The sequence below is a fragment of the Grammomys surdaster genome, unplaced genomic scaffold, assembly GCF_004785775.1.
Source record: "Grammomys surdaster isolate TR1022 unplaced genomic scaffold, NIH_TR_1.0 125630, whole genome shotgun sequence".
Classification (NCBI taxonomy): domain Eukaryota; kingdom Metazoa; phylum Chordata; class Mammalia; order Rodentia; family Muridae; genus Grammomys; species Grammomys surdaster.
Genome location: NW_021620469.1, coordinates 2,488,811 through 2,501,956, shown reverse-complemented (window position 1 = coordinate 2,501,956; position 13,146 = coordinate 2,488,811). Strand labels below are relative to the sequence as shown.

At 51.9% G+C, this 13,146-nt stretch overlaps 3 protein-coding genes across 6 annotated transcripts in view; 1 reads left to right on the top strand and 2 right to left on the bottom strand.

Annotated features, from left to right (window-relative positions):
- Window positions 1-2,751, top strand: part of Thtpa (thiamine triphosphatase) — a 5,577-nt gene extending 2,826 nt beyond the window's left edge. For both annotated transcript variants that reach the window (XM_028787386.1, XM_028787385.1), the window contains exon 3: window positions 1,215-2,751. In XM_028787386.1, the coding sequence (XP_028643219.1) occupies window positions 1,215-1,342 (128 nt within the window). In that variant the 3' untranslated portion in view covers window positions 1,343-2,751. The remainder of the gene's footprint in view (window positions 1-1,214) is intronic.
- Window positions 2,738-10,327, bottom strand: Ap1g2 (adaptor related protein complex 1 subunit gamma 2). 3 transcript variants are annotated; one of them, XM_028787382.1, is made up of 22 exons: window positions 10,236-10,327; window positions 9,655-9,859; window positions 9,057-9,181; window positions 8,778-8,919; window positions 8,574-8,670; window positions 8,322-8,398; window positions 8,104-8,199; window positions 7,551-7,631; window positions 7,159-7,257; window positions 6,949-7,004; window positions 6,685-6,798; window positions 6,370-6,510; window positions 6,236-6,290; window positions 6,039-6,161; window positions 5,370-5,459; window positions 5,167-5,294; window positions 4,838-4,942; window positions 4,437-4,563; window positions 4,220-4,355; window positions 3,495-3,658; window positions 3,011-3,109; window positions 2,738-2,931 (listed from the first exon to the last, which is right to left on the bottom strand). In XM_028787382.1, exons 2-22 carry the CDS (start codon window positions 9,856-9,858, stop codon window positions 2,830-2,832), a joined length of 2,361 nt encoding a protein of 786 aa, XP_028643215.1. In that variant the 5' UTR covers window position 9,859; window positions 10,236-10,327; the 3' UTR covers window positions 2,738-2,829. The 3 variants fall into 3 exon arrangements, with proteins under 3 accessions (XP_028643215.1, XP_028643216.1, XP_028643217.1); XM_028787383.1 differs by having other exon boundaries at window positions 5,370-5,456; XM_028787384.1 differs by lacking the exons at window positions 8,322-8,398; window positions 8,778-8,919; window positions 9,057-9,181; window positions 9,655-9,859; window positions 10,236-10,327.
- Window positions 10,328-10,637: 310 nt separating this feature from the next.
- Jph4 (junctophilin 4) overlaps window positions 10,638-13,146 on the bottom strand; it is a 4,350-nt gene continuing 1,841 nt past the window's right edge. The window contains exons 2-3 of the mRNA XM_028787405.1: window positions 13,017-13,146; window positions 10,638-12,104 (exon numbers count right to left, since the gene is read on the bottom strand). The exon at window positions 13,017-13,146 is cut by the window's right edge and continues 742 nt beyond it. Coding sequence (XP_028643238.1) covers window positions 12,021-12,104; window positions 13,017-13,146 — 214 coding nt within the window. The 3' untranslated portion in view covers window positions 10,638-12,020. The remainder of the gene's footprint in view (window positions 12,105-13,016) is intronic.

The window sequence follows — 13,146 nt, the reverse complement described above, 5'->3', positions numbered from 1 at the left end:
TAGTGAGGGAGACAGGCCTTGTGTGCTCAGCAGCATGCTTGGTGAGGAAGACAGGCCTTGTGTGCTCAGCAGCATGGGTAGTGAGGGAGACAGGCCCTTTGGGCTGTCCTGCTTTCTCACTTAAGCTCACTGGAGGTACTCACTGAGGCCTAGAGGAGTAGAGAGTGAAAATCATTTTTGTAAGGGGAATTTTTTTTCTTGAAATTCTAATTCATATACACTTCTATAAAAATCATTTCCTATTCTTTTGTAGCTAATTTGGATTTGATTCTTCCCAGTTCCCAATCTTTATCCTGGTTATCACTTAATTCTCCCAGATCTATTTATCAGGTCTCTGCTTTGATCCTTTCCACAAACTTCCATTTTCTCTTTCAACTTCCTACATGGTTCCCTTGGCTCTTTCTGTAGTCTTCTGTGTAGCCCAAGAAAGGCCTTAAGCCTGCGATCTACCCCAGTGCCAATATTATAGGCGTAGGTAGCCACACCCCCTCGACCATGCTTTTGGCTTGGAGTAAAGACAAGAGCATGACACTGGTATGGGGGGCAGTGGTGTACTCTTTGGCAGATATTTCTGTTTCCATGCCTAGTTCTGGAATAAGCTCATCTGCACACTTAGGAGATGGTGTGTCTCCCAGGGCCTGACAGCCCCGGAGGGCTGAGCCTCCTTGGAGACCACCCATGGAGTTTCCTGCTGTGGGTCAGCATGCTGCTGTCTACTAGGAAGCTGGCATTAGGCAGTTAGAGACGAGGTTCTGTGAATGCCGTCACCCACCCACCACTCCACAGTTCCTGATTTCCTCCGTTTCCCATGGCACTTGGTTATCTTCTGTACTTGCTGCATGTGCTCCATTACCAAGCTAATGAGCTTTGGCTTGCCTAGATGGGCTTGAATCTTGATTGGGAGAAAGAGGTAATAAATGAAGTGAGTTGGCGCCTCTGTCTCTGTGGCACAGGATGCTGCTTCACTATTTCTCAGTGCCAGAGGCTCTTGCATGGCTTTCCAGCCACACAATCCGAGTGGATCTTTGCAGGGAGGGTCTCACTTTTGCAGCTCAGTAAGCGAGTGGGGTGGGTTGGAGAGGCTGGTTCGTGGTGTCTGGATTCTTAGTACTGGTTTGCAAACTTTGGAGCCCTATCTGGGTAGGCAGGGAGCAGAACGGAAGCATGTATGAGGGCTCCATCTGTTTCTTTCCTCATTGTCTTCTTGCCCGCAGGAGTGCCAGCACAGGAGAAGGCACCTGCCAAGCTCTTGGTCTACCTACAGCGCTTCAGGCCTCTGGACTATCAGCGCCTGCTAGAAGCAGACAGTCCCAGCGAGGCCACAGGGGTCTTGGCATCCTGACAGCAGTGTTCACTTTCTTAAAAGGGAAGGTAACTCTGAAGCCACCATCCACACCTGGACCCACTGTGCTTTTACAACAGAGCCAGCTCTGCCTGGTCTTTCGCCCACTCTGAGCTATCCTTCCTGGAGCCCTCCCTCACTGCTTCCCTCATCCGTCAGATGCAATCTGTGGGCCGCCCCTCTCCCCTGGCCGCTAAGCAGCCTCCATTGATTTCCGCTCGTGTTTATAGGATTTCCACTTAGCCGTGATCAGTAGTTAAGCACAGGAAAATCCCTTGCCACCCCCCCTCCCTTGGTCGATGCCATTGATTCTGCCAGAGGCTCTGAAGCCGCCTTACAGCTGAGTTAGAGATGAGGGGAAACAGCAGGGATTTCCCTGCCTTGGGGAAGAGTAAGAAGGCGGGGCGATGGTTGGGAACTCCTTAAGGGATCTAGAAATTCTGGGCCTGCCACTGGAGGGTATAGTGCCCTGTGTTGCAGTTTAGAGATACATTTGCTCTCCAATCCAAAGAGGGGTAGAAAGAAAATGGTCATTGTTGAGACAGGTTCCTAGGGCTTCAGGAAGTCATACTTCCTGTGGAGAAGGCTCCACCCTTGCTCCTACACATTTTTTTTCTCTCTCAACTAGGTCAAAATAGGCCTTTCTGCCCTCCTCATGCTTCAGAGACTTTATTTGTTGGGGAGGAGGCAGGCTCTCCATATTGTGGTGACAAATATAGGGTCTGAGTGCCACCTGCTGGTAGACCTCAGGGCTGTGTCCCAAGCTGAGGGCGCAGAAAGATTTCAGATGAGCTGAGGTAGTTATGAGGCGGGCAAGCTTAGCAGCCTGAGACTCCACTTGGTCTGAGCTGTGCATGCCTCTCATCTAACTGCCGCTTGGCATCCTGGGATCCTCAGCTGCATGCACCCTGTACACACATTCTTCTAACAGTGCACCCACCTGTATTGAGTAGCACTTATGTCCCGCTTTAGACAGTAAGTAAATCTCTCTCTCCCCAGCAGCCATCAAAAACTCCCCTTTTGTGGAGAGTTTTATTCAAATACTTTAGAACATACCCCAAAGTAGGGAGCTGATTAGGCCTAGACTGGTTTTGGGTGCAAGCACAGTAAGATAAACTGTTCTTTGGGTGAACTTTTAAGGAGAACTCCCTATTGACCATCCTATGCCTCTGCAGAATGAGTTAGTATATGATTAAAATCAGTTGCATCATGGGAAGGGTCATGCACAGTGAGGAAAGACTTACAGAATCCATGTCTGTCAATGAAAATAGAGAATCATTCAATTTCATGCCACTTTGCAGCTAACACCTCCTTTCCCTTGGATACTGGTCATCCCCATCTGCAGTGCATTTCTAATTTGTATCATCACTTTGCTTTTAAATAAAGTTTCCTTGCTACTTTGTAATTTATATGTGCCTTTATTTCTATTCCTTGAATAAGACACCAAGAGCCTGGAGACACCCAGGCCAGACACTGACCACAGTAAGTTACTGCCACGTCTCCACAGGCAAGTTATCCACCTCAAAGATCTCCTGTACCGGCTGGCCAGCGTGGTTGTAGGTGAGGCGCAGCTTTAGTCGCAGAGGTGCCTAAAAACAGGAAAGCAGAGTCCAGGGTCAGGTGTCATACTGCTCTGGTCCCTCTTACCCACAGGGCCTGACAACTCACCTTGTTAGGATTGAGGATTCTTAAGATCTGGGTGATGGGAAGACCACCCTGAGCTGGAATTGTGTTCCCACTGGGGGCCTGTAACTGCAGCTGGAAGCTCTGAACATGGGAGATTTGAGGAGAGCACAGTAAGGCCTCTGGTTGGGCTCTGGCAGTCCTCCACATCCTGTGGCTCCCAAACATTTTTGAACACCCCAATAACTCCACCACTCCTTTCCCATTACATCTTCCCACCCTCCTCCACTACTTTCTGGCCTTTTCTCCTGCAGTGCCTGGGCCACCTCTGAATGCTATTTTTTTTGTTTGTTCTTGTTTTTGTTTTTTTCTTTTTCGTTTATCAAAACAATGTAGCTCAAATTGGCTTCTAAGTCCCTCTGTTACCCCAGACTGGCCTCAAACAGTGAGTCCCCCTGCCACAGCTTTATAAGTTCTAGAATTACAGGCTGGTGCTATCACACCTGGCTGAACCCCACTGTTTTCAAACCTTGGGCACAGCTGCCTGGCAAACGAAGTGGGTAACATCCTCCTTTGAGGAGTTGGTGGTGGTGGCAGTGACTAAGAGCAAAGCAGGGGTTTCTGAGGGCCGCGTGAAAGAAAGATCCAGCTGCAGGCCCTGGCGCTCAAATACTCGGACACTGGGAATGGGAGCTGGAGAAGGGAGAGAGGCAGTTCAGTGCATGGGCTTAAGATAGAACACCCATTCATTCACCCAGTAAGAATGGACTGAGCCAGTCTTGACTCTGCAACTGTCCCAGATCTAATGACAAACTAGATGAGCTAAGGTTGGGACTGACCACCTAGCTGGGGAAAGAGAAACATCAGATACAAGATAATTATGGCCATCACGATGAACCGAGTTAAACAGGAGAGGGTAGGACAGACATTTAGCTGAAGAGTAGTATCCGCTAGTCCTTTTGGTGTTGGGTAAAGAACGTGAAATGTTAAGGGTTTGAGGTGGAAGAATTTAGGGAGCTGAAGAGGCCAATAGAGTGGGTAGTAGGAAATGATATGGAACAGTCTGAGTGGAAACAGGCCTGAAGACTAGGGTGAGAAATACAACGAGGGAGATCATTAAGGAGTGCCAGGATGGGACTGCCATGGATCAGAACCTTTGCCTACTGAGATGAGTATCCCCATCCTTGGCTCAGAAAGACAAATGACCCATTTCCACCCTGCTTCTATAATGTTTCTCCCTTTGCTGAGGACTACCTGGGGGTGGAGGTGCACACGGAAGGTCGAGGAGATGAATTAAGGTTTCCCCTGGGGAAGGATCCAGAGGAGGAAGATGCTGAGCATGCCCAGAAGTGTCATCCAGGAGATCGAGCAGATCTAAGAGTTTGGTGGCCTGGGAACAAGGGCAAGAGGGTCACAGCAGGGCGTGAACACCCACAAAAGTCTTCTTTACCCAGGTCTTCCACCTCCTCACCTGGGGTTCTGTGGGGACAGGGGTTGTCGCTTCCAAGAGCTGGGCCCCTGTTTGCTTCTCCTTCCCTTCCTCATTAACGCAAGGGTCACTGCGCTCTACAAGAGGCATCTTTTCGAGGATGGCAGCTCTGAAGGGATGGAATGCAAGAGTTCCTGTGTGAAGCCTTTCACAGAAGCATTTGGGAAGAAGACCAAGGACATAGCTGTTGCATGCGGGGTCGCAAGCGCTGTCCTGGCGTCCTAAGACAGGGCACCACTGCTGGTCTTCCGACAACAGATGAGGATGGGAAACCAGCTTGGTATCAACTATGGATGGGAGGTGAGCCCCACAAAGAGAAAGGCCATGAAGAGAGCACCAGGAGAGGATAGTTTGAAGTTCTACCTGCCGGTTTCTGGACACACCTCATGTGGTCGTACTTCTGGAAGAGTGTGTTATACTCCACAGCCCGCTGTTGAAGCTCTACGTCCACGCAGCTCCCGTAGATGGACACCACCTGGCGGATTCGACTGGGACACCGTGTGACATGTGAGAGGCAATGGCGGTGGGCCTGCTCTTCCACTCCAGGATGAGAGGGAAGGGTGAGGCCTCACAGAGTAAGGAGACACCTGATCTATGTGGCTCAAAAGCAGATTCCTAAGGACTAGGCGGGGAGAAGAAGGCATGTCTGGGGACTTAGTAGGCATGGTGGAAGGACATCTTTCAAGGGCTAGGAGTGCCTTGCCCTTCTTACTTGTTGTCTCCCCGGAGCCGCGTGCTGAGCTTCATGAGGGCTGTGATGGCGTAGCCTCGAGTGGCTGGCAGGGACATGTGGGACTGTAGCACCTTTTCCAGTAGTGCTAGCACGTCCTCTTCTTCTACCTTCAGGAGTGGACAACAGGTCATGTCTGTCCTGATGACTCCTCCCCAGGGTATCGCTCAGTTCTCAGGTCTCACCTGAAAAGGCTCCGTCTCCTCACAGTTTCCTTCCAGCAGGAGGTCTCCATACTCACCAATGCACCAGGCTGCCACCTGAACCAGTGGCTGCTGTATGGGAGATAAGACACTGAGGGGCTGGTTGGGGGTAGGGTGGGGTCCTCTCGTCTAGACCCTACGAAGTCCCTTTACTGTAGTGCAATTTAAGTTTGGTAGCAGGCTCCATCTTAGCATTTTTGGCTACTATTGCCCTCTGGTGGGCAAGCACCAAAACTACATGGCTTGATCACATGATAGAGCCCTGAGAGGCTCTCATAAGAAAACAGGGATGGTTTCCTCCCTACTCTACTTAAGTTGACAAAGGGACAGATATCTTAGGGTGGCACCTACTAATCCACTTGACACTGAAAGTAATAATAGGAAATGACTATATGCGCCAAACCTTAATATATCTCATTTGATCTTGAAGACAGCCCAGGAGGTAGTCATTCTAGAAACTTGAGGACATGTAACTTAAAGGAAATAAAATTATTTATCTGGAGATGCAGCCAGTATTCACTAGGGGCAGGACTTAAGCTTAAGTAAAAGGTAGGCTTAGTCTTTGGCCATTTTCTGTGTGTGTGGGGAAAACATTCAAATTCTAGAGTTGAGAAGGCTGCCCAGCTCGACCTGGGGAGACAGGAGTGATACCTGGGAGATATCCTCTGCTAAAGCACTGTAGAGGCGGCGCACAGAGTAGGTATGCAGCTCCTCGGCCTCCCCAATCAGCTGGGTCAAGTTGGCCACTGCATCATCCCTCACATGGGTGCCTGCCTGGAGAGTGGTGGATGCGGCCAAGTCAGAGCTCTGCCAACTCCTGCCCACCTCCCTGACTACCCCCGTCTTACCGTGGTTAGCACATGCAGGATGGTGTCTATGTGCCACCGCTTGCTGGGAGCAAACCTAGGGGACATGGCTCATCAGCAATGTCACTGTCCTTCCCCAGGCCGCAGCCTCTGACTCCCAGCCATTTGTCATTTACCTCTCTGCAGCCAACAGAATGCCTGAGGCACAGTCAGCCCGAAGATCAGGGGAGCAAGACTCCAGAAAGGCCTGCAGCTCCTGCATCATGGCTCGCACATTGGAGCTATTCACCAGAGCCAGGCTTAGCTCCAGGGCCCGCCTATTGAGAGACAGGTATCCGGGGAGATGGTCCAGGTTACCCTGTTCTGGCTTCCCTGTTCCCAGGCACCTTTTCCTTTAGTTCTTACTCCAGATGCTCTGAGCTGGTTTGAGTTTTGGCCACCAGGCACTGTGTCCTCTGCCCTGTCCCCTTCTCCCTTCTCCCTCTGCTTACCTGCTAAGGGAGGCATCCGTCTCCTGTAGACACTCTACCACAGTGGACCGGTGACGTTGCACAGCACTGTGGTCAGACTGCACCAGCTGCAGCAATGATGTCAGAGCCACATACCTGGTCAGGGGAAGAGAGGCCACATCACACGGGGTCATCTGCCTTGAAACCCTGTGTTGCCCCCCAGTATACCTAAAAGGTAGGTGGATCAGAAGGAATACAGAGGGCCAGGTGTCTAGTAGTACAATCTAGCCAGATACTGGCTGTTACCTAATGTTCTTGTCATTGTTGAGCAAGAAACGACCAAGAATGTTAACAGCCAGAACCTATGGGAAGAAGAAGGTGGAGACAGTCAGGGAAGAAGCCACTTGTTCAGTGGGATCTCCTCCATGATGGGGGTTAGGGAAAAGCCAAAGACCAGGGCCAGCTGAGTAGGTGGGGCCACAGCAAGAGAACACATGAGCATGTAATGCTACCTACCCGGAGGCCGGCTGCAGAGTGGATGGCCATGATGGTAAGCACTGTCTCCAACAGGACTGCGTTGCCTGCATTTCGGCTGGTGTCTGTGTTGGTGGCGACCTGTGAGGATGGGAAGAGGTTCATCTGTACAGGGCTCTGCTCTAGTGATTGCTGAAAGATGACTGCTGTGCTCTCTGTTATCCTTCAGTCCCTCACAAAGCTCCCTGAACCCCACTAGATGTTAGGGCTGTGGTACAATGACAGACTATAGCTGTCCTTCACAGAATTAATTCATTGGTTGGGCTGGGGGCAGAAAGGCAATTACATGGCCTCTGCATGTTAAATGGTCATGTGAGGTGTGTCTGGGGCTGATGGACCCCAAGAAGCCACAAGGCCTAAAGCGTGCCTCCCACCTGGGCCAGCAAGTCGTTCATGGTCTCGCTACTTTCTTCATGGTTTCGTCCCAGAATCCGAAGTAGGCGGAGTATCTGGACCTGAGATTGGATCAGAGTGGTTCATAGAGTAGGGTCATAGGCTGGAGGCTAAAATACATAACACTGTAGACAACGCTGCAAGGGGTCTGACTCCCTTCACCTCCATGGCTCCCTCGGACGGGAGGAGATCAGAGTCACACAGAGTTAGGGGAGTTTAGAACAGGAGGGTTCTTTCCTCTGTAGCCCTGGCTGTTCTGGAACTCACTCTGTAGACCAGACCTCTGCCTCAGATAATCCACCTGCCTCTGCTACCACACCGGGTGTTGAAACAGGCTTTTTATATGGTTACCAAACTGGACTTTCTGGTAGCCACCTTTCATTTCCCCAGTCTTAGGATGACTAGAGTAATCCTGAGTTTGCTACCTTCTTATTCAAGACATGGACTGTGCCAAAATGGGAAATGACCACTGGCCACGGTCTTCCTGTGAAGCCTTCTCTGCTCTGGGAATACAGCAAGTAAAGCTCCACTCACCTGCAAGAAGGGGTCACTGACTCCCGAGATGCTGTGCTCTGTGGAGTATCCTGTTGTCACCAGAGTCCGGAGGATCTGTACCAGCTGGGGCACTACCTGGAAGAAGGGCACACCCAGCCTTGTCTGGGCTCTCCCCCTCTCTTCTCAACCATCAGTCCCAATTGTGCGCCCACCATCCACCTCTGCCTGCCCCACGGCCTGCCCCTTCACTATCCCACCTTGCGAAAGTGCCTGAGGGCTGCAGGGTTTCTTTCACAGAGCTCCGTGATCAGCGTGATGGTGCCCAGCAGGATGCCTGGGTTCAGGGTGGGGCAGTGAATGGTGGGCCAGGCCATGGGACAGTCTACTACACGTGTGTTTGTATGTGTGCACCGCCCTTATCCGATGAGCTGCTTTTCCTGATTTGCTTTTTCACTTCATCTATTCTTAGCCAGACCTGAAGTGGACAGTGGAGATCCCTGGGCCCTTACCATGATGGCGCTCACGAAGCAGTTTGGTACACGGTGGGAGAAAGATGCTGGAGAGTTCAGGTTCCTTCCGGATCATGTGCACTGCAGTCAAAATAGCCTGCAGGAGTCAAAGGCCTCAGAAAGGGCCACCAAGACAAGAGTCCACACCTCTTCCACAGGGAAGACTGGGAACAAGTTCTGGAGAGGTAAACGCCTACATCTCACCTTCTTACGCACATAGGGGCTGGGCTGCAGAAGCAGCTTTTCCACCTCGGTGGCTAGGTCCCGGCACATCTCAGCAGAGCACATGGTACTCAGAGTACACAGGGCCAGGCCTTGAACTGGCTGGTTCCCTTGGCTCAGATCACTGTTAGGTTGGAAGGATGGTCAGTCAAGTCTGAGAAAAACCGGTTTGTCGCAGTACTGATAGCAGGCAGTCCTCTGGGATTTTGCAGTTCCCACTCTCCCAGCGCCCTGATTTCAAGTGCCCCAGAACCCTCTCACTTCTTGATGCTGTTGGTAATGAGCAGATGAGCATCGTGCCTCTCATCCAATAGAAGCATGGCCCCAAGGTAGCCCACCCTCTTGTCTGTGAATCTGGGGGAGGCGATCAGTTTCAGGCACTCCATCTAAAGGGAAGGAGGCAGACCAGGAGGGACAGTGTGAAACCACAGGCGATCACTTTCCAGCTACAACCTCCTTTAGGCCAGATTAACTTGTGAGGACTCATATTTTGTCACTTTCCCTGTGACCAGAGGCTTAGGTGTTGATCCAGATGACAGCAGGCAGGTTTCAGGGACCTGTGTAGGAATGGAGGCTGGAAGAGCATGGGGAGGTGCTGAACGGGGCTGGCTAAGGAATCACTAGTAGAGTGATGGGTAAAAGGCTCAGAAACTAAAGGATTTAGCTGGGCAGGGTGGGGCATGCCAGAAAATTCCTGCACTGAAACGGAGGCAGGGTTTTCGAGTTCTAGGCCAGTCGGGGCTATAGAGAACCTGTTTCAAAACAAAGAACTGGAGAAAAAAAACACAGCTTGGGCACAAATACAAAAGGGCGCACTGGCCATCATCCTCAAACTTTTGGAGCCATCCCAGGCCAGTACCTGTCCAAAGTGGGCGGGGTAGCCTAACATGTGGACGTAGAGCAGTTTGGCCAGCTGGCGATGTCTCTGCAGGGGATCCCCATCGCGGAAGGAGGCCCGAATTTGGGCGCACTCCTTCTGGATCACCTCCCGTTCCTGGGCCTGCGTCTTAGCCCCGCGAATCTCTTCGATTAGGTCCTGAAGTCTCAACGAAGGCACCACCATCCTGGGGACACAGCCCGGGAGTTGGAAAGGCTTTATTTAACACATTCTAGCCGGTTGGACAGAATTGCCCGGCGCCAAGATCTCTAAGGGACTGCGTATCACTGCCGCCCTAAAACTGTACCCACTTTTATTTCCCACCTGGACCCGAGAGCCACGCTCCCGCCTCGCAAGGACATCCCCACTACGCATGCGTCCTTGCTCCACCCTGTGCCTGTTTCTACTGAGGCTGCGCTACAGACCATTCTATTTCTCGCTCTCCTTCCCGGACCAGTTTTTCCTCTCTAGTTTTCCTTCTGGCTCTCTGCACTGTTGCCTTTACGAGATTTCTTGTCCCATTCCCACTTCAGAAGGCACTAGTTTCCCAGTCCCAAGCTCACCTGGCTTCGGTGTCAACTTTGCTCCTCTACCCCCACCCAGCACTTCCTGGTATGGGACAGAGCTGGGGTTGGTGCTCGGTTCGGGCCCTTCCCTCTTCCCCGCCTATACCAAGGACCCCGCCCCTCTAGGGCCTCCCTGCTGTGCCTTCTTGAGATTTCTGACCTCTGGCCTGTCTTTGGCACTATGGTAAAGAAGCCTAGAATTGTTACAAGATTGCGGCTCCCCCAGGGGCCCTCATTTTTCATCCACCCCATCAGGTGACACTCAGAGAGCTCAAGTCAGAAGCTATCGCACCCCAAAGGAGATGACAGTCCCCCCCTTTTTGGAACTTTTTTATTAATATACTTTTTTTTGTTAAATTTCTTTGTTTTTTTTTTCCTGCAAGACTTGATGTTGGCGGCACTGTTGTATAACTTCAATCCCAAATTCCATGAAATAGAAATCAGAAGTAAAGACTGAGAAGGAAGGAAGGAAGGAAGGCAGGCCAGGGAGTAAACAGAGGTTGACTAGAAAAATAAGAAGAGTGTGTGGTGGGCATTCCTGGGCAAGGCCATTCCTTGAGGAAGGGGGTTGGCAGGCAGCTTGCCTCTGCCTCATGCAGGGAAGGAAAGTTCCCCCCGGGGTTCTCCCGTTCCCTCTTGTAGAGCTTTCTGTCCCCAGAGGAAAAGCTAGTAGCAGGGATTAGCTCGATCTCAAACACGCTCTTCACCCACCTCTCATCTGGGGTTGACACCCACCTCTGCCCCGCCCGGAAGTGTGGGAGACAGTGGTTCCCTTTAGTTTCCCATCTCACAGGATTCTATGTGAGGGGCTGGAAACTAGACTCGTGGAAGCATCTGCTGCCTTTCAGCTCTCTTCCTATGTGTACTCCCCACAACTGCCAGAGCTGGGGAGTGGGGTCTTCGCTTGCTGCAGTGCCTCTAACCCTCTGCAGAAAAGTCTTCTTCAGGCCCCTTAGGAATTTAATCAAAGGCCACAAGTGAGTCCAGACCAACCAAATAAATTTTCAGGGGGTGGAGAAGGGTAGAGAGGTGAGTGGCAGAGTCTGAAGAGGGGCGGGCTTGGTGCACCAGATGGTTTTTGTTGCTTCTCACGCTGCTCTTGGCTTGGCGTGCCATCCTTGGGGGTTGGGAGAGGGACTGGCTGTGGAGGACAGGAGAGGGAGCACGGGGAGTTTCCTGTTGTTTGCTCCCCCTTTCTCCCTCAGGGAAGAATCAAATTAGGCAAGAACTTAGGTAGGTTCTGGGAGGTAAGAGTGGAGGGCACTCTTCCTGCAGCTTCCCACTGGGGCCAGTGAGCCCCAAGTGGCTTAGTCAGCGCCTTGTCTGGCCAGTCAGTCACTTCTTTGCATTCTCTTTCTCCCCTCCACTCAGATTCCAGGAGATTCCTCAGGACACCAAACCCCCACCCTTGGTGAAGTTTTGATTCAAAGAAAAGGTTGGGGAGGACAGGGGGGAGGGGCAATGGTCTGACTTAGATTTGTGTATCTCAGAGGAGAGAGCAACTCTGAGAGAGAACAGCCCTTCATATGTAAACAATCTAGAGAGAGAAAGGGTCGGGTGGGAAAAGAAAACCAGGAAGACCAGAGACAGGTCCAGAATAAATGAGACCATCTCAAAGAATAGAGGGAAGGAAGAAGCAAGAGACAAAAAGAAAGGGGCCCGGGAGAAAGGAAAGAAGGGAAAACACAAGTGGGTGGAGGAGGAGAGAAGAGAAGGCAGGTCAAAGGTCAGAGTGGGTGCAGAGGCAGGCAACCAAAGCCCGGAGGAAGCCAGGCTGTTGCCTCAGGTGAGGAGCTGGGAGAACAGGAACGCCAGGCTGAGGTCCAGCAAGGCCACAGCTCCCACCACCAGGGGGTTGGCAGCTCCCTAAAGAGACAGAGGGTGAAGTAAATTCAGTCCTGGAAGGCAAGTGTAGGTCCCACCTTCCTGCTCTGGCTTTATCGGCAAAGCTGAAGGGACCCAGAAACCTCCCCACACAGGTAAAAGCAGAGGAACACACCCTCATTTCAGACTGTGAAGGACCTCGCTTCCATGCAGGGCCCTGCCCTCACACTCTGAAGATAGCAGGCACTGCCTCCACCCACCACCACCACCACCACCACCACCACCACCACCACCACCGCTCTCCCCATCCCTCAGCATATCATGTGGGCAAGGCAGAAGGTGCCTGGCCTTAGCAGCAGACATTGGCAGCAGCAGCCAGTACTGCAGTAAGGCAGAGGGAGGAAGGGGTGAGGGAGGATGTGGTTGCTAGGAGATGGGAGAAGGCCTGGAATCCAATCAGAGCAGAGGGTTCTGGAAAAACTCTCCACCTCTCTCGATTTTCTGTCTGCACCCCCCCCCCCCCGCTTCACAGGAGAGGGAGGGAGGGTGAGGGCTGGGAGGAACAATTTTTTCCTATTTCTGGGCACCAAAGAGAGAAAGTATGGAGGTGGGGGTGGGAGTGGAGCAGGAAACTGGGGCTGGAAATGATATGGAAGGAGAACAGGAAAACGGGCTCTGATTCTACCATTAATTATCAGTTTGTAACTAGGGCCAGGTTACTTAAGTGCTTGAGGTCTATTTCCTAGCTGTCCTCTGGGAGGGTTGGACTCCCAGGGTTCATTTGAGCTGGAAAGTTATCTTTTTATAAAGTGGGATATGGTCCAAGACTGGCCAGGCAGAGAGGAAGCTGGGTGGAAATTGAAGCCCCTCAGGGGATTATACTGAAGCCTGGAGGGGTGGGAGGTAGGGCTTTGAAAAGAAGGGGGCACAAAGTGGGGGTGGGGGGTGGCTCACCGGCTGGGCAGGCCTCTCGGTGGCAGCAGGCTCCTCAAACTCTTCTGTCAGGCACCCAGCATCAGGACCCCTTGAAGACAGGCCCCTCAAAACTGGTGTGATGACAGGCTCAGACTCTGAGCCTCCTGGG